The sequence below is a fragment of the Pinus tabuliformis genome, chromosome J (genome assembly GCF_031772625.1).
Source record: "Pinus tabuliformis cultivar Carrire ecotype Pingquan chromosome J, CPIR1, whole genome shotgun sequence".
Lineage (NCBI taxonomy): Eukaryota > Viridiplantae > Streptophyta > Pinopsida > Pinales > Pinaceae > Pinus > Pinus tabuliformis.
The window spans coordinates 962714741-962734733 of record NC_142295.1 but is presented as its reverse complement, the minus strand read 5'-3'; the positions used below and the strand labels follow the sequence as shown (position 1 = coordinate 962734733).

At 41.6% G+C, this 19993-nt stretch overlaps 1 protein-coding gene across 1 annotated transcript; it reads left to right on the top strand.

The window, feature by feature from the left end:
- The first annotated feature begins 5378 nt into the window (after positions 1-5378).
- LOC149230029 (uncharacterized) lies at positions 5379-10696 on the top strand. Its single transcript, XM_089381184.1, has 5 exons — positions 5379-6893; positions 7062-8000; positions 8187-8709; positions 9130-10106; positions 10430-10696. The coding sequence occupies exons 1-5, from the start codon at positions 5379-5381 to the stop codon at positions 10694-10696; spliced, it is 4221 nt and encodes a 1406-aa protein (XP_089237310.1).
- The last annotated feature ends 9297 nt before the right edge of the window (positions 10697-19993 follow it).

Below are 19993 nucleotides of genomic sequence, written 5' to 3'. Positions count from 1 at the left end.
TTCAATTTTCTCAACAAGTTGTTATATATAATTTGTTTCATATACTCCTTAGTCTTTATGATGAATGTGTTTTATTTTATGAGTTATTCAGGTGCTATGTAATCGTTTGCTTGTTAGTGAATGCAGGTTTCAAAGAGAAGGAGGAGCTCATCTGGATCGGAGAGGGTGGACTGCTACAAACAGCGTTGGACTAAAGGTATGCTTTAAACACCTGGTTTCTTGTATTTTAAATGCATGTTTAGGTAAAGATAGTGCTTAATTGTCTTGTTTGTCACTAGAAAGCCTTAGCTTCTAGGGAGGTAGGTTTTATCTGCAAAATTGACTCTTTCCGCATGACAAAGTGCATGGATTCTTTTATGGTCACTGGGTTCTCTTAATGTTGCATTCGCACGTTGCTCCTTACTTGCATGTTGGCATGCTTTACAGGTTCATCCATTCGTGAAAAGTGTATGTTCATCCATCTATCCGTTTGTGAAAACATCTTGCATGTTCACTCATTCGTTCGTCTGTGTGTGAACACATCCTTGCATGTTCGTTCATTCGCGAGCACATCCCTTTGCATGCATCGTTTGTTCTTCCATTACTGAACATTTTCTTCTGCATGTACTCCCTTTGTTCATCCCATTTTTCCTCGTGCCATGTTTGTTTGTGTACCTGTATCTGCAATCACTCATGATGAGATGACATCAAATCCATAAACCTCCTAGTATACCATGATGCATGATTGTTTTGGATGCAGGTGACCAGGAGAGCAGACAAGGTTGCGAGTTGCGAGCTAGGATGGAGGCTCCAGGCACTACTAGTGAAAACTGCGCAAAAGTCATTGGGTGATGGAGATGGGCAATTCAGATTGACAATGACTGTCTACGGGGTTTGGCTCAGCTGGAGGAAAAAACTGCGCAATTTTTGAGAGGAGTAGTCAGGGCTACGGGAAGGTTGGGCAGAAAAAATATGCTCAGTTTTTAGAAGCAGCGGGTAGCAAGATCCTGGCAGCAAAAACTGCGCAATTCCTAGAGGGAACTAACAGTCATTTGCTGGGACATTGGCAACAAAAACTGCGCAATTCCTGGAGGGAACTGGAAGTGAGCTGCTGGGACATTAGTAGTAAAAACTACATTATTCCTGGAGGGAACTGGTAATCAGCTACTAGGACATTGGCAGAAAAAACTGCACAATTCCTGGAGGGAACTAACAGTCAATTGCTAGGGCTTGGCAACAAAAACTACGCAATTCCTGGAGGGAACTGGGAATCAACTACTGGGAGTTACTGGTGGGGAAAATTGCACTGGTGTTGGGAGGCTATCCTGCTGATCACCTCTATGCAGTTTCTGAGTTAAGCAGACTGCTAGGTAGTAGAGGGCTTTCTCGTGAAAAATGCAGAGTTTTCTGGGTGAGCAGTGGGCCGGCTGACTAGTGGGTTGGCTAGAAAAAATGTGCAATTGTATGAGGGAGACAAGGATAGGCACTGGGTGTCTATCTAGCCTATCTACACAATTTTCTCATTCAATGGAGCGGGCAAGGTCTACAACTTCTGCACAATTTTTTAGGGGAGTCAGTCCTTGGGTGACTACAGGGTCAAACTCTCCAGTTGACCAGCATGAAGGTTGATTGATCTACTTGCGGGAAGCACAGCTTGAAATGGATTGCTTGGTGCTTCTGCACTACTCTGGGTGACAGTCAATCGAGTTTATGGCGGGGTGAAGGTTCAAATGTCAGAGGGCAATCCGATCGTCAGAACTTCAGCAAAATGACTAAGTGCGTGAATGAGTGAAAAGGCGCATATGTGATCTTGCAAACACACACTTACATGACTTGACAACGAGATGACTCAAACCATCCATACACATATGCTCAACATGACTGCCCGATGGTGCGAGCAATAAGCACGATGCTTGTGATTAATTGTTGGTCGACCGTGACGACGCTTACGCAACAGTATATATTATTTTGTGTGTGAGCGTGACAGATGTTTACATAGCGAACATAAAATGTACACACGAAGAGGAGACCTTGTGTATGACCAGAACATGGTCACAAACATGACATTGACATCAATATGCAAAATTTGTCGGTGGAATGATCAAGCAAGGTGGGAGAAAAGACTCACACAAGCTCACGGAGTGAACCCGAGTGCATGTAATCATCAAGTAAAACTCTCAAAAGAGGCTCCGAAATTGGATGCAGGCCAAAATTTTGGAGGGTATTGTAGCCGCTACAACATCACTATATATATTATTGTCACTATAAGTGTCTTCATTTTGCATAGACCTATGATGGTCTTTTTCAAGTACTTGGCTCCAGTTCTTATTTATACAAATTTTCTCACCTTTGTATTGAATTATGGAACAAAATTCCTTTAATTCTTTCATGATACTGTTTACACATATTTTACCTATTTAGTAGCCATTTTTGTAATGCAGTCACCTTTTTAATGTAATTGCAATTGTTTGTATTTCACTCATGAACAGTGGAAATATTTTTTGCACAATATCCATATGGGCAAACACATTGATAATTGAAATTGTCAAACCCATTTGTGATTGTTTATAACCACATTATCTAATATGTGCATATGTAATTCTTAATTATATGAGCCTGTCCTCAAGTTTTGTAAATGTATTTATAACTGGTAATGGTATGTTACATATTATTTGTTCAGGTGTTGCAAATTGTGGCAATTTTCCATTATTACGTTCTCTTTTGTAAGTAGGACATATTTTGTACTAATAAACTTTTTTCCATTTGTTTTCAACTTTACATATTCTTTGGCCAAATATATAGCGAAGCATTTAATATTCTTTCCAAAAAGAAATTCTTCACAAATTGCACATATGTTGCTAGGTGTGTCCTCAATTTTCTTGATATAAGTCAACTTTGGAATTTTATTCTTTATTTGAATATTCTTAGTGACTACACTATTTGTTCAATTTTTTTTTACTATGAAGCTTTTGTTTTAACTTATGATATTCCATTTTTGGCTTGTCATTATGGGACATTGTTTCTATGATTGGTATTTATGTAAATGTATGACAATTGCTATTGTGCTTTTTGTATTTAGTAAAAGATGTGTTATTATAATTGTTCCTTTCATTGTTTTTTTTTCTTCGGATTGTGATAGTTATCGTTATGCTTTTTTTTTGTCTATAATTATTGCATGTAGATTGAAATGCAAACTTCATGTATTGTTGCATTATTCTTTTAATAATGGTCCTTTGTGTGTGTGTGTGTGTGATTCAAGTGATATGATTTCAATTGTTTTATAACAGTTCAAATTAGTTAAATAGATATTGAGAATATAGTTTTCCATTTTCATATGGCATTGATATATTTATGAGATTCCCTTTGCCAATCCTTAACCTTTGTTGTTTTTTTTGTCACATCAGTTGTTAGATATTATTGAAGGCAATGAAATTCCTCTTTATCACCACCCATAATTACATTGCAAAAGGACTGGACAATGTAAAGTTTCAAAGACTATACATTGAATCTATTGCTACTAAATAGTAGATTGCACTAAAAAGAATATCACCATAATTAGATGTTACATCCATTGGTTTATTGAATCCAGTAGATTGCATATTGTGCTTCCTACATTTCAAATGATTTTGAATATCTTTGTATAATAGTGATAAGTAGGCATTAGATCCTTTAAAATTGCATCTAGATAATTTTTTGTAAAGAAATGGTTCGTAATGACCACTAATAGGATTTGCATCATGAAACAAAATGCAATAAGGTTATATATTTGCATCTTTGTTGAATAGTGGATATATTTTTTATTTCTTAATGCCAAAATTGCAAGAGATATATTTAGCCATTTTGCTAGTCATCGTATGCAAAATATATCTCCCCATAACCCTCTTTTAGTTTCAGTTAAGCTTGTCGATGCAGAAAATCACATTTTGAAACATATCTGATAATGTCATGAATTCCATACAATTGGTATAAGAAAGTTGGTTCCAAATCATCTTGATATGTTTCTAATGCTTTCTACATCTCCATTTTTAAACAAATTAATAAATGATCTATCAAACCATTGCACAATTCATTCGAAGAATAACAAAAATGTTGTAAAACTTGGAATGTATCAAATAGACAATCTCCTATAATATATGAAAATGCACCTAATCTAAAGAGGTCATTTATATTCAACACATGATCAATTTTTTCATGTACGATGCATTTTTTTTTATTTCATAAGTTTCAACATCTATTACTTTTATCATATTTTGACTTATTTCTTTCATATAATTCTTATGTTATGTCTATATATATCATAGTTAATGTTTTTTTCATCCTTGAAAATTAGGTCCTATAGACAAAAAAACAATTCAAAAATAGATATATCATTTATACTTTTGTATATCTATAGCAGCAAATAGTATTTAAAACCTTAGACATAATCATAAATAGTTACAAGCTCCAATGTTATTGGATGTAATAGTTAAAACGTGCATTTTCCATATATATGAAGAAAGCATAACCAAGCCTTGTGGAGAAACATTTGGAATTTTAATTGTAGATTTGTATCCATGTAAATGGAGTATATTCAAGACAAATTTATATTTTATGTGTATAAAGGAGGTGAAATTGTATCTTTATTAATGTTTCATTTAGTTTTCACATTGATTTGGTTTAGATAATTCATAGGTTTTGATGATACTAGCCTTGTTCCTAAAAATTGAAACTATTCTATTATATGTAGTGGTTAGTAGAACTAGCAAATGCCAAATGAATTAGACCAGTGATCCAAATTAAGTTAGTCAACTTATCTTCTTTTAATTGAGCCATCACTTAGCTCCTCTTTCTTTACTTTGTAATTTCTAAAATGACTAATGGATGATTATAGGGAACAAGCACTAGGTTAGTTTACTAGATGATAATGTTGTTGGGTGTACAAGTTGACTTCCCATTCACACTCACGTGGCATTCTTAAAAACTAATACGTCAAGGACAAGATGATCATATGGCTAATTTAAAACATCGACTTTTGAAGTTGAATTTGTTTGGGGTTTGGTTAAAGAGAGATGGAGGAAATTAATGAGCCAACAAAGGCTATGCAAATTATCATCTCTATGGTTTTAATATCTTGTTCATATAAGGTCGTGGAGGCGGCGTAGTGGTAAAGTTGGCCTCGTCATGACAGACCGGTCTTGTGTTCAATCCCGAGCAAGGTCGTAGCTTGTCGTGCGAGTAGTTAGTCTAAACCGGGCCAAGCCCACTACCTTTCAAGCATTTAGGGAAGGAACGAGAGCTCTGCAGCGATTAGGGTTCTGAGGAAAGTGTCGACGGCACAGGCGGTACAGCACTGGATCTATTCACAGACTGGACCAAATCAACTGTTGAGTGGCAGAGTAGCAGGGTACTAGAGCAGCTCAATGGAATCTCCTCAGGGGAGGGCGTCAGAGCCCTCCCCATCGCAGCACGGTCCTGAGCAGGCGTTCCTCTTTGGATCGGTCGACAGGGAGATACTGAACAAAGAGAACAGGCATCAACATGAAAACAAGAAGACAGGAGGACGGAAGGACAAAGCCAGCGTCACTCAAGACAGAGAGGAAAACCCAGAGGAAATCCCGAAGGTCTCCTCGACAACATGCAAACCAATAGCTAAAGAACGGCCACGAATAGAGCTACCTGGACACAAGATTGACAAGCGAATCGAATTCATGAGGGATCATGCCCTTATTGGGAAGTTTATAGGGTTCTGGCCGACAGAAAGAGCCTTATACGGATGGATTGCAGCGAAATGGAAGCCCAAAGGAGATGTTACTCTGCAGCTAGGGCCGAAAGGCTTTTTCACAGCAATTTTTTACTGTCTTGAGGACAAACACAGAATTCTGGGAACAGGGCCCTATTTCTTCAACTCAGCGGGCCTGTATTTGAGGGAGTGGATACCAAGATTCAATCCGGATAAGGAAGATCTCACCTGGGCGCCAGTCTGGATCAGAATGTATGGACTTCCAGATGAATATTGGGACGAGGACATTCTCAAAGATATAGGAAATGGACTGGGGGAGTACATCAGGGCTGCAGAAGAAACCAAAATGCGCAGATACACTTCCTATGCTCGCATCTGCGTCTTCATGCGCCTGAACGAAGCCCTGCCAGAATCGGTAAGTCTCTCTCACCGTGACGAGGAGTGGATTCAACCTCTGGACTATGAGCATGTACCCTTTCGTTGCAGGAAATGCCATGCTCTTGGGCATCTATTCCGAGACTGTCCCCTGAATACCAAAGCCATTACTCCTGACCCCTCTGAACCCCCAACCCAGGACGGCTTCACCAAAGCCCCTAGCCGAAGGCGAGCGCACAAGAAACCCTCAAATGGGAATAAGCCCCAGCAAAACAACACCCATGGCCCAGCTACTAAGAACAGTTTCGAAATCCTCGCTCAATCCTCTGATGAACAACCCCCGATCTCTGAGTCTAACCCTACCCCTCCCTCTTCCTCCTCCCCTCCCCCCCCCCCAGCCTCCCCCTCCAAACGCCAAACCCCCATAATCATCACAGATAACCCCTCAGGAGGACTGAAAGAATCGGCAGAGAAATACAAGGATATGGAAGTCGATGGAAAGCTAGACCCCCCTTCAAGCTCAGAGATTAATATGGAAGGAAGCAGTCAAGTGCAACAGATGGAAGAAGAACCAGAAAGCATAGATCTGAACGGCCTAGACATTCTGGAACTAGAACTAGCATGCAAAAAGAAAGCATATGACAGTATACCCGAAATCCAACTCAGCAAGCTGGAAGTGGTCATTTTGAGAGCTTATCAGCAGCAGCAACTAGGTATACAGCCAGGAAGCCATTGGGATGGAAACCTCCCCCCAAAAGATACCAAAAAGAGAGGAAGAAGAACGGATCTACAGAGAACGATCGAGATTGGGAAAATCCTGGTAGACTCAGGCAGGTATGCTAAATTGACAAAGTACTATAAACCCTCTGCTAATAGTTGAACCATGAAGCTTGTATCATGGAACCTAAGAGGGCTCAATAGCCCAGGGAAACTCAGAATGTTAAAAAACATGATTAAAATGGAAAAGCCGCAACTATGCTTTTTCCAGGAAACCAAATGTAATGGCTCTACTTTAGGTAGCATACTCTCCAAAGCCTGGCCAGGATGTCGTTCGGTAGCGGTAGATGCCTCTGGAGCTTCAGGAGGGCTTGCTATTGCATGGAACACTCAAGCGTTAAATCTCTCAGATTTCCACGCTTCTCATCATCTCATCCAGGCAGCCTTCCACATTTTAGGCACGAACATTCATGGAAACCTATCAAATGTATATTTCCCGCAGGATACAGGAAGCAAAACTGCGCTTCTGGACACCATAGAAGCTTTGAACAACAACAGGAGGCACCCACTCTGGATTATCGGAGGGGATTTTAACATGATTACCAAGCTAGAGGAGAAGATCGGGGGGAGGAATAGATTGGAACAAGAAAATGTCCATTTCAAGGACTTCATTCAAAACACCTCCCTCATAGACATGCCTTTTTGTAATGGCACTTTTACATGGAGCAATCGCAGAGCAGGAAAGCATCAAATTGCATCCAAACTGGATCGCTTCCTTATATCAGATAACGCGGTTCACCTCGGAGGAGACATTTCAGCTGCAATTCTTCCGCACACCGGTTCGGACCATTGGCCGATTGCCCTTCAATGGCAAAGACCAGGTGACCTGACCAGGAGACCCTTCCGCTTCGAAGAGTTTTGGCTCTCGCACCCCGCGTTTAAAGACTTTGTCAAAACTACATGGACTTCCTTTATCCCACCAGAAGGGTCTAAGATGTATAAGTTCCAACAGAAGCTCAGGTTTCTAAAAAATCACCTAAAGCGCTGGAACAGGGAGACCTTTGGAGATATCTTTAAAGCGCAACAAGATCTAAACCGGGAATTGAAGGACCTCCAACAAAAGGTAACCACAGAGGGACACACTGAAGTGACTTTGGAACAGGAACGACGCATCCACAGACAACTTGAGGAAAGGCGGAAGCAGGAAGAAGTTTATTGGAAGCAAAAATCCAGAATCAGATGGTTGAAGGAAGGCGAGCGAAACACTAAATTCTTCCACAGAACCACTATTCAAAGAAGAATGCACAACAGCATACCGTTCATTCAAAAGCAAGGGGGGGTAAAAGTAGAAAAGCATGAGGAAATTGAGGAGGAATTTCTCAATCACTTCAATCAGGTCCTTCAAGAGCCTGAGGGAGACAGGCGACAGGCAATTGAAAGAATTACCAACAATGTGCCAAGGATCATTACGGAGGAACATAATGAGCTTCTCCTCCGCCCAATTCAGCCTCAGGAGGTGGACGAGGCAATGTCCCAGCTTAAGGAAGGAAAAGCCCCTGGACCGGACGGATTCACCACCACGTTCTTTCACACTTTCTGGGAGATGATAAAACAGGAAGTCTGGCAAATTGTTGAAGAGTCGAGAGCTCTCCATTGGTTGCTTCCCTCTCTCAACTCCACCTTCATTGCCCTCATCCCCAAAGAGGAGGATTCAATTACTCCCGACAAATACAGGCCGATTGCTCTTTGTAATGTCATTTACAAAGTAATTTCCAAAGTTGTCGCTAACCGGTTAAAGCCCCTGTTGCCTCTGCTCATATCTCCGGAACAGTCGGGGTACGTGGAAGGGAGACAGATCATGGACGGCATTCTCCTCACGCACGAGATAATACACTCCCTCAAACAATCAAAACAGGCAGGTATGCTTCTTAAGCTGGATCTCTCTAAGGCTTTTGATAAACTCAGCTGGACTTACATTCAGCAAATGCTAAAGGCTTTTGGTTTCTGCTCTATGTGGATTCGCTGGATCATGAGTCTAATTACCTCCACTCAATTCTCCATCCTTGTGAATGGGATCCCCTCCCGCCCCTTCAAACCATCTAGAGGAATCAGGCAAGGGGACCCCCTATCCCCCTTCCTCTTTGTTCTAATGGCAGAAGGACTTGGCTGCCACATTAAACATGCCCTCCATTCTCACCAACTCAAAGGCCTCTCAGTTCACAACACCCCTGCTACCTCTCATCAGCAGTTTGTTGATGACACCATGCTATTTGGCTATCCCTCTGTCCAGGAAGCCTCCTGCTTCAAATCCCTGCTCAATGATTTCTCTGAAGCTTCAGGCACCAATGTCAATTGTTCCAAATCGCAGATTTTTTTCTTTCACACGCCTCCTCCTGTTAAGACTGCGGTTGCTCGAATCCTTGGCTTTCCCACAGCCTCCCTCCCCTCCAAATACCTCGGAGCCCCCCTCACTGCCTCAGCCATAAAGCACTCCTCCTGGCGAACCCTCATTGAGAAGCTTGAATCCCGTCTTAACCTTTGGACGCACAGATCTCTAAATCTGGCCAGTCGGGTAGTGCTCATTAAGTCTGTCCTTCAGGCAATGCCCCTTTATCTTTTCTCAATCCTTGCAGCGCCCAAATGGGTATTAAAAAGAATCAGGAATCTTCAGCGTAGCTTCCTATGGGGCAGCTCGGCAACTAACCGTAAATGGGCTCTAGTCAAATGGCCCACAGTCTGCTTACCCAAAGACAAAGGGGGTATTGGGCTGAGAGACCCGGAGCACAGCAACTCCATTATGAGCGCTAAAATATGGTGGCATTGGATCACTAACCCAGAAAAACCTTGGGTAAAAATCTGGACAGCTAAATATGCCAATAACAGACCTCAGGAGGAGCTCATCAGGTTCACCCCCACTGAAAAAGGTTCGCTAATATGGAATGCGGCCAAACAGCACTTCCAGTTAATTCAGCAGCACAGTTTTTGGGAAGTCAGGGATGGCAAAACTGCGAGATTCTGGACAGATGCATGGAGCCAGATGCCAAAGCTCACCCACGTTCTCCATCCACCCCCGGAACTCGTCAGGCTGGAGCAGCAGCAAGAAAAGATCCGACACTTTTGGGTGCAGGAAACGGAGCACGGATTTAGGAAATGGAAACAGGGTAATCAGCTAATCAACATCACAAACCTACGGGATATTGAGGAGTTGGAGAAGGAGCTACGAAAAAGAAGCATCAGACACGACGAAGGCAATGACATCCTAAGATGGGGATACCGACCAAAGGGTGCCTTTACTACTTCAGAGGCCTACAAGATCGTATGCAACATCACTACCCCTTCTGATCCAATCTGGAGCAAAATATGGGGTCTTGGATCCTGGCCCAAAGTCTCTTACTTCCTATGGTTGGTAAGCCACAAAAGAATCCTCACCTGGGACAAACTAAGGAGAAGAAACTTCCATGGTCCATCCATTTGTCTTAACTGCAATCAAAATGAGGAAACACTCCAACACCTCCTGGACACCTGCCCCCTAGCCAATCAGCTATGGGAAAAGGCGAGCTTTAGATGTCAAAAAAGATGCAGAACAGAGAACGACATAACCAATTCCTTAAGACACTGGCCGCAGAATCCTTATAAAAGCGAGCTTCTCAACTGTCTGTGGAACATGATCCCAGGGCTCATCTTATGGAGCATATGGAAGGAAAGGAACAAACGCATATTCAAAAACCAGCGCTCATCGATCGAAGACATATGGAACAGGCTCTGTGGGAACCTCAACGAAACGCTGCTGCTCCAATCCTGGACCCAGGAGGATCTTCCCTCTCTAGACAACGAGAAAGGCATTCTAAGCAACTGGCATCTGCATCTACCTCAGGAACTACACAAGATCGGCCCCTCCAAAAGTAGCATCATAATCAAAGGCACTTGGACCGCTCCCCCTAAGCATTCTTATAAGCTCAATTTCGATGGTGCCTCCAAAGGCAACCCCGGAATGGCTGGTTTTGGAGGAATTCTGAGGAATCATGAAGGCACTCCCCTGCAGATATACTTCGGAAACATGGGTTGGGACACCAACAACTCAGCTGAGCTTGAGGGACTCTGGCAAGGGCTCCTTCTAGCTTTGAATCTCAACCTTCAACCCTTGATCGTGGAAGGTGATGAGCCCCAATTTTGGTACAATTCGGGCTCATTTTGGCCTATTCTATTTGCTCAAACCATTCACTTTTTACTGCTTATGCATGCATTTCTTAGTTTATTCGTGTTGTTTGTAGGAATAAGGGTAGACACTTTATCTACGTGACTAATGCATTATGATTTCAGGTTTTTTTGCATTAAAAGGGAGAAAAGACCACGTGAAAAGGAGACAAGGAGGCAATGAGGTGGCACTGCTGGTTTTTAGGAGAGGATGTCCACGGTATTGGGGGCATTCCTCGTGATTCCCACCAAGAACTCCGAGCTCCAATCCATCTTCCCTCCGAGCTTAGAAGCAGCCAGCTGTTCTACAGGAACAGCAGTTATAAACTGCTCTACAGGAACAGCAGTTATGACCGTCCTACAGGATCTGCAGTTGAACTCTAGTTGGACAGCCGAGCTCCTAAAATCAAGGACACCTGTTGGATAGTCGTTTTTGCATAAATACTGAGGCCGTAGCCTTGTAGAGAAGCTTTTTGAACCTTGGCATTACTCTTGTAATTGGAAAGTACGAGCTAGAGCTCAGTTTTTGTTCTTTTTTGTAAGCCAATTTGGCATAACATCAGATTATGAATAAAGAAGGCAGATTTTGATCTAGCTCTGAGTTTTCTTAAGGAGACTATAGCTCTCAGGTTAGGGCCCAACCTGAGAGCCATAGATCCCCTCTGCTGTAGTGTTGTTTCCATTTCGTTTCAGCACTTTGAGTTTTCCTTTTCACATGCAATTCGAATTACAGGTTGCTAATTTAGTTGTTTTCATGAGTTTAGATAGGATTTGCTTATGGTGAATTGGTTTACAGTTGCTTAGGTTAGAAGAGGAAAGATACAATCTATTGGAGCTCCAACAAAAAGGTTGTTAAGGCTCACTGCCATCTCATCTGGGATTGGAGTGCAGTCCATGACTAACCACCAAAAATACGCATTTCTTTATTCCATGATTGCTGCAAACACAATCACGTTATGTTAGATGCTTCCACATGATTCACACCTGCACCACACTCCTTTACCACAGCTTCATGCACATTCTCCTTCGCGTTTAGATTGTTGTTCATTGAATTTATAAGCACAGGTAGTCTAAGTTAATGCATTTTCGGTTTGGTGATAGTCACAAGCATTTGTTCCATTTACACTGCTTTCTCTCGTTCCATTACTTCGTCCTCCATCTTGATCACGCATGCAAACACATCTTTGACCTCTGCTCCGCTCTGTTATCTCCCAAATTCTTTCACTCCTCACGTACTTCCATTCTCTAGCCCTTTCGTTGACCTAGCCCTCTATCTTCCAACCTACTCCCTACATTCACTCCCTATCCTATTCCTCCACTTCTACAGCCATCACCAGCCTCATTCCTACCTTACACATCTCCCCCTACCATTTCATCACCCCTCCATCACGCCAAACACTCACGGTAGGTCATCCTGTAGCTGTTGGTAGACATCCTGTAGAAACCAGAGTATCCTGTAGGATCCCCTGCAGACTTCCTGTAGGAGACCACTCACTCGGTTGCCGAGCTTCTGAATGTGAGGAACCTCTGTGGATGGATGCTAAGGATCCCTAGGGACCTCTCCTAGCCTCCCCAACCTGTCCCACGCTTTCCTTCCTTCTCCATCCCATCTGCACAACCAAACCCTAGTTAGCACAAGATCACAATCATTCCACACACTTAAAGGAAAAATACAAAAACATATCTTTCATGATGCAAGTAGTTTAGATCCATGCATTTGCACTTATTAGAGGTAACAGCAGCATTGGTAGAAGTTTCATTCACATTTTTTGCATTGTAGAGGTTAGACTAGTTAAATTAGGGTTTCCTAGGTTTACATGCTTTGATTCGCTTTCAGTCCATTTTGTCAAGTAGAGTAGTTTTCCTTTGAGAATAGCTTTCGTCCATCAATTAGCAAGCTTCTTCTGAGAGCCTATAGAAGTTGTCTTGAGCCCTAGCGGACTTGTGCCAGCTGACCAAGTGACAGCTGCGACAAGAGCTAGTACTTGTGCATATAGCACCGTCGCTTCCAAGTTTGTACGAACTACCGGGTTGATAAAATGAGAGACAGGAAGCCCCAGGAGGTGTAGCATTATTGCTACAATACTGGAGCTGACCAGAAGGAGACTCTCAGATTCTCATAAACATGGCCAAGTGCCTTCAGAATGGCTCTCAAGCAAAAACAATCGCCGCCAGCTGGAGGCTCGAAGCCAGACTAGAGGCCATCGAACACGCTCTCCGCAGCAACAGGGCCATTTCCTTCAATCACACAAAAAGGGAAGGCAACAAGGTTGCAGACCTCCTAGCCAACATAGGAGTAGAAAATGAGAATACTCTCCTCACAGGAAACACGACTATAATACCAAATAATGTCCAGGCTCAGGAATTCGCTAGGCTGGTCCAAAGCGATGCTGCTTCCCCGAATGCAGGTGACACTACGGATAGAAGTGAGGAGCCACATGGAAGCCATGTGCTGCCTCAAGCCTAAGACAGGCATTCAATGCGAAATGCCGCCAAGGAATATAAGTGTGGGTTCTCATGGACGGCAATTCAATGCTCTGTCCAGGGTTCAGGTGCGACTGCAGCGAGCAGTTATGGCGTACAGGGTTCGAGGAGGCGATGAAGAGTTTAAGAAAGGTGATGGGGTGGATTGTAATGTGTTGGTTCACGCTCAGAATCTGGTGTGTTGGCATTATGATGCATGTGTTGTACTTGATGGCAACCCTCTCATAGAAGAACATCTCACTTATGTATAACTGGATGAATCTTCAGAAGAGATATCAGATGTGACTAATGGAGGACAGCTCAAAGGAATCAGATGATAGTTCTAAGTGTAACAAGTTAGCTTTGCCATCAAGTCCAAAGGGGGAGATTGTTGGCATTATGATATAAGTGTTTTCCTTGATGGCAAACCACACTGATGACAAATCATAGTGCAGAAGGTCAGCAGCAAGGAATTGATGATCAGACTATAAGAAGAAGAGAAAATTCATATACGCAGGTTCATTAAGCCCAAGTCGCGTATACACGCTGGTTCGCTATATACCAAGTCGCGTATACGCAATTTTGATATATACCAAGTAGGGTATACACGCAGGTTAATCAACGGAAAAGAGCGTACGTGTCGGAAAGCTTACTTTTGGTCTGTGGTAGTTAGTCCTCGGTACTTGAGCCTATGTTTTTTGGACCAAAGTATCTCGACAGACGTGTTGATCCCTAGTATTGAGTTGATGGTATTGTTTTACTATGGTTTTGGACCGTGGTATTATGAAAGGCCTAAACCTATATAAGGAGAAGATCATTAGGCCAAGGTGTGTGAGTGAGTAATAAATATCTGATGAAGTGTGAGATTCAAATGCTGGTTATGGGTTGGTGATCTGAACCATGGTTTCACTCATGTGGAGGATGATGAACTATAGAACGGGATCTCAAGGCTTGGAATGATTATCTTCATATGGTTTGACTGTGGATTGACTAGATCTATTGACGCATGTTTATTATTATGATCTGGATATGTTTTGATGTCTGATATAGCTGCGGAATTATAAGTTAGGATTTGCAGATTTGTACGCAGGTTGTCTTTGGCAAAAGAGCGTATACACGCAGGTTGGGTTTGTCCAAGTAGCGTATACAATGTGAAGTATGACATTTGAAGATGAAGTTGGATCTGGTTATTGTTATGTTGTCTATGTTGTTGAAAGAGTTTCAGTGATTCAGTATTGGGTGATTCAGAGATTGATGATGCAGGTTGTTTTATGGATCCAGTATGAAAATGTATGAAACGTGGTCCCGGGAAGATCGTAGAGTTCAATAGGCTGGCGCCTACGTACTGGTAAACATATCAGCCAGTACAAGAGCCAGGGGGTTGTAGCTCCCTTCCAGGAGCAGCTGGAGAACGAGTAAAGGTTGGAGCATTCTGTAGGCAGGCACCTACGTACTAGTAAATGGATCGGCTAGTACAAGAGCTAAGAGGGTTGTAGCCCTCTGCAAGTTGTAGATTGCGTGCTGGTAAAGGACTGCACCAGTACATTGTAAAAGAAGTTTCTTATTAAAGGAAGATAGAAACAAATTGCAGCAGGTGGTTTTCACCCACATTGGGTTTCCACCTTATATCATGGTGTTCATGTGTGTGGCTTTTGTGTGATGCTCTGTTCTGTTATACTGCACCTGTTTACTGTTAATATGGTTAATAATGTTCTAATGCATTTACTGAAGATAAGCTAACTGAATCATAAGATTTCTGGATGTACGCTAGTTTCTTTAGACACAGTAGCGTATACACGCGGGTTCACTTAACTGAAGTAGCGTATATGTTTCTGATTATGGAAATGAAAAAGTTTTATTTGATCTGATAATACTGATTCACCCCCCCCCCCCCCCCCCCCCCTTAGTATTATTTCCAACAATTGGTATCAGAGCAGGTCCTTTGATAGAAGCTTGATCGCTTGAAGGAGATCCGTGGAACAATGGGAAAGAAGCTTAAGAAGAAAACTCATAAGAAGAAGAAGACATCTCAGAAGGACTATGACAGTGGGAGAATCGATTGGGGATTAGGTATAAGAAGCTCTTCAGATTTAGAATCAGACTCAGAATCATTATCAGGTATGAATGTGTTATCCTCTGATGTTCCAGCTATATTTCCTTGTGAAAGAGATGGAAGTGATAGTGAAACTACTGAACTTGCTTTTATGGGTGAGCAAGAAAAGTATCAAATAGAGGCAGTATTTAGAAGGCTTACAGACAAAATTAAAGATCAACAAGATCTATTGAACAAAAGGGAATGTGCTTTCAAAGAAGAAGTTACCAAACTAAAAGCTCAATCAGAGGAAGGAAACAAGGTAAGAAAGTTACTCAAGGACAGGGAAAATCAATGTCAAAAGTTGCAGGGTGAAGTGACATCATTAAGAGATGAAGTCAACGAAAGAAGCACAACCATCAAGAAACACAAAGATAGATCCAGTTACTATGAAAGTCTTGAAGCCACGATCCGCTCGCTAAAGAAAGATCTTGAAGAATCAAAGAAGTAGAATAAAGATCTACTCCAAGCTATTGAAAAACAGGTAAACGAAGATATCAGCTTAAAATCTCAACTAGAATGTGCCTCCCGAGTTCGTCAAATGCAGCAGGATCTGAATGAAGAACAAGAAAAGGAGATTCTCAAACTAAGGGAACAAATGGAAGAAGGAAGGAAAGCTGAAGAATATTTGAAAAAGCAATCTCTTGAAAAGGAAGAACAGCTTCAGGTTGAGGTAAATATCTTGAAAGGTAAACTAGAAGAAAAGGATAAGCTTTTACGATTTCAAGATAGTTCTAAAGTCTTGGATGATATTCTTAGTAGTCAAAGGTCTCCTGCTATAAAGACTGGTCTTGGTTTTCATGAATCTGTTGAAGGTGAATCTAGTTCACAAGGTAAGGCAAGGAACTATAAAGAGAAATCCAAAATGATCAACAAGGAGATGAAAGGTCAATCTCATCATCAACCAAGGAAAGAAATTCTTCAAAGAAAATCTTTTACTCCTCCTATGAATAATGTTGAATGTTATGTATGTCATAACCTTGGACATGTTGCAGCTAGATGTAGAAGAAGAAGAGTTCAAGACCATCATACAAAAAGATCATCACATTCAAGGTACTTTAATGGATATTGCTTTGCTTGCAATATGTTTGGTCACAAAGCTGCTGATTGCTACAGGAGAAATATGAAACATGTAATATGTTATGCATGTAACAAGCTTGGACATATAGCAAAGGAATGCAGGAACAAAGCACGGACTTCACACCAAAAGGAAAAAAACAACATCACACTTGAAGATATGGAAGAAGAAGGAAGTACAGACAGAAAGATGTGGCACAGCACAAAATGCTCAAGTTCAGCACAACACAGACATAATAAACTCAGAGGGAGCTGAAGGTGTAAAACTTCAGTGTCCTGAAACTCATACGCAAGTTTCATAAATGGAAGTCGCATATATACGCGAGTTATACACTGCAAAGTCGCGTATATGTCAGTCTGTGGAAAAGCAGTGGGGACAGGCTCAAAAAAGGGGTCTGATATGATTCAATCCAGTATCTGCTCTATTGGTTAACAGTTACAGTCTGCTGAGAATGTCTTGAAATGTCTTGATACTTGTAAGATGCTAGAAGTGTTTTAATCCTAACTTGATGATGATGATGTCTTGATGCTTACTACTGATGTATGCATGTTCAGATCTAACAGCAAACAGATGGCACAGGTTGAGGGGGAGAATATGCCCTTAATATTGCATTTTTGGCATGGCTAAATGATATATCTCGCTATGATATGGTTATGAGTTGTCCATGATATGATTCTTGTGGTTACATAGTTGATGTTCAGATCAGATTTATGGTTGATTCTTTGATAATGCATATATGGTGCTTACATAGTGATCTTCATAAGGATAAGGAGAAGTACAAAGCTTGAATACACATCTTCCTCACTTGATGATGAGTCACTCTTATGCTACTGTTATCATAGGCATAAAGATCATACAGTTATGACGCAGGCACTCATGTGGATAAGGATTGTTGTTGTTGATGATATCAAGAAGTTTTGTCAAAAGAGCTTGAACTCAAGATACATAGTGCTGATACATGGATGAATTCACAAATTTGCCTTGTTGGAGACATGATGATGAGTGCTTATCTATATTATGATAGGTTGATACTTACATATGTTGATTGATGCAGATGTTCCCAAGTAATGATACTTGGATCATGTAGATCTTGATGTTGATGTAAAGGCTATGGTGGTTTCACATATAATGTGAATGATTTCATGATGATGTTTAAAAGGAGGAGTTGACATCTATGTTCAGACATACCTTGTTGCAGGACATTTACAGGTTGCTGATATGGAAATGGTTGTACGCGAGTTTCATAAGACCTATCCGCGTATATACGCCTGTTTATGTGGATGCAGACGCGTATATGGAGTTTTGAAGGAAATCAGCAGGGACAGACTCTGGTTGCAGAGAGTCTGATATGGGTCTGTCAGTGTTGATCTGGCACAGGTTCAGGGGGAGCAGATAATCTTCCAATGATGCATTGTTGGCATTATCTTAGAAGCTTTTGGTTCTAGTTCACGGTTGTTGTTGGTTTCAGGTAAAACAAAGGCAAAAGGATCTCTTGGTTGCTGCTCTGAATGGTGATTGACAGATGCTGCCAATATCAGTTATTGGTGACATTCATAAGTCTTGCTCTAGATATTTCGTCTCTATGACATATATCTCTTTTGTGGTATCTCTTTCATGGTGTCAAGGTCATGTAACGGCCTATTTTGGTTTCCCCACTATGCCTGGGATGATTGATGCAATGTGATTGGTTGTCATGTATCCCCACTTGGTTGGGTGGATGAGTCAATTTTTTGTATATCCTCACTTAGTTGAGAGATGGATGTATGTATGAGTCTTTGGTGATAGGAAGGTCTTTTATGATGTATAGAGTTATGTTCTTCTTGAAGAACATCTTTTGCAGATCTTGTCTATAGTCAGGAAGAGCATGAACAGCACACTTCAGCAGTACAGAGACTCGACATGTACTCAGGGGGAGCATGGACAGATTGGTACACTTTGGCATATACAAAGGGGGAGATCATTCAGAGATTTTAACAGATACTCAGGGGGAGTATGGACAACGAAATGTTCAGCAAAGGAAGAGAACATCTTGGTCCACCCTTTGCCCTTGATGTCAAAGGGGGAGAGTGATTTGGTGTTGTTGCCATCAAGTCCAAAGGGGGAGATTGTTGGCATTATGATGCATGTGTTGTACTTGATGCAAACCCTCTCATAGAAGAACATCTCACTTATGTATAACTGGATGAATCTTCAGAAGAGATATCAGATGTGACTAATGGAGGACAGCTCAAAGGAATCAGATGATAGTTCTAAGTGTAACAAGTTAGCTTTGCCATCAAGTCCAAAGGGGGAGATTGTTGGCATTATGATATAAGTGTTTTCCTTGATGGCAAACCACACTGATGACAAATCATAGTGCAGAAGGTCAGCAGCAAGGAATTGATGATCAGACTATAAGAAGAAGAGAAAATTCATATACGCAGGTTCATTAAGCCCAAGTCGCGTATACACGCTGGTTCGCTATATACCAAGTCGCGTATACGCAATTTCGATATATACCAAGTAGGGTATACACGCAGGTTAATCAACGGAAAAGAGCGTACGTGTCGGAAAGCTTACTTTTGGTCCGTGGTAGTTAGTCCTCGGTACTTGAGCCTATGTTTTTTGGACCAAAGTATCTCGACAAACGTGTTGATCCCTAGTATTGAGTTGATGGTATTGTTTTACTATGGTTTTGGACCGTGGTATTATGAAAGGCCTAAACCTATATAAGGAGAAGATCATTAGGCCAAGGTGTGTGAGTGAGTAATAAATATCTGATGAAGTGTGAGATTCAAATGCTGGTTATGGGTTGGTGATCTGAACCATGGTTTCACTCATGTGGAGGATGATGAACTATAGAACGGGATCTCAAGGCTTGGAATGATTATCTTCATATGGTTTGACTGTGGATTGACTAGATCTATTGACGCATGTTTATTATTATGATCTGGATATGTTTTGATGTCTGATATAGCTGCGGAATTATAAGTTAGGATTTGCAGATCTGTACGCAGGTTGTCTTTGGCAAAAGAGCGTATACACGCAGGTTGGGTTTGTCCAAGTAGCGTATACAATGTGAAGTATGATATTTGAAGATGAAGTTGGATCTGGTTATTGTTATGTTGTCTATGTTGTTGACAGGGTTTCAGTGATTCAGTATTGGGTGATTCAGAGATTGATGATGCAGGTTGTTTTATGGATCCAGTATGAAAATGTATGAAACGTGGTCCCAGGAAGATCGTAGAGTTCAGTAGGCTGGCGCCTACGTACTGGTAAACATATCAGCCAGTACAAGAGCCAGGGGGTTGTAGCTCCCTTCCAGGAGCAGCTGGAGAACGAGTAAAGGTTGGAGCATTCTGTAGGCAGGCACCTACGTACTAGTAAATGGATCGGC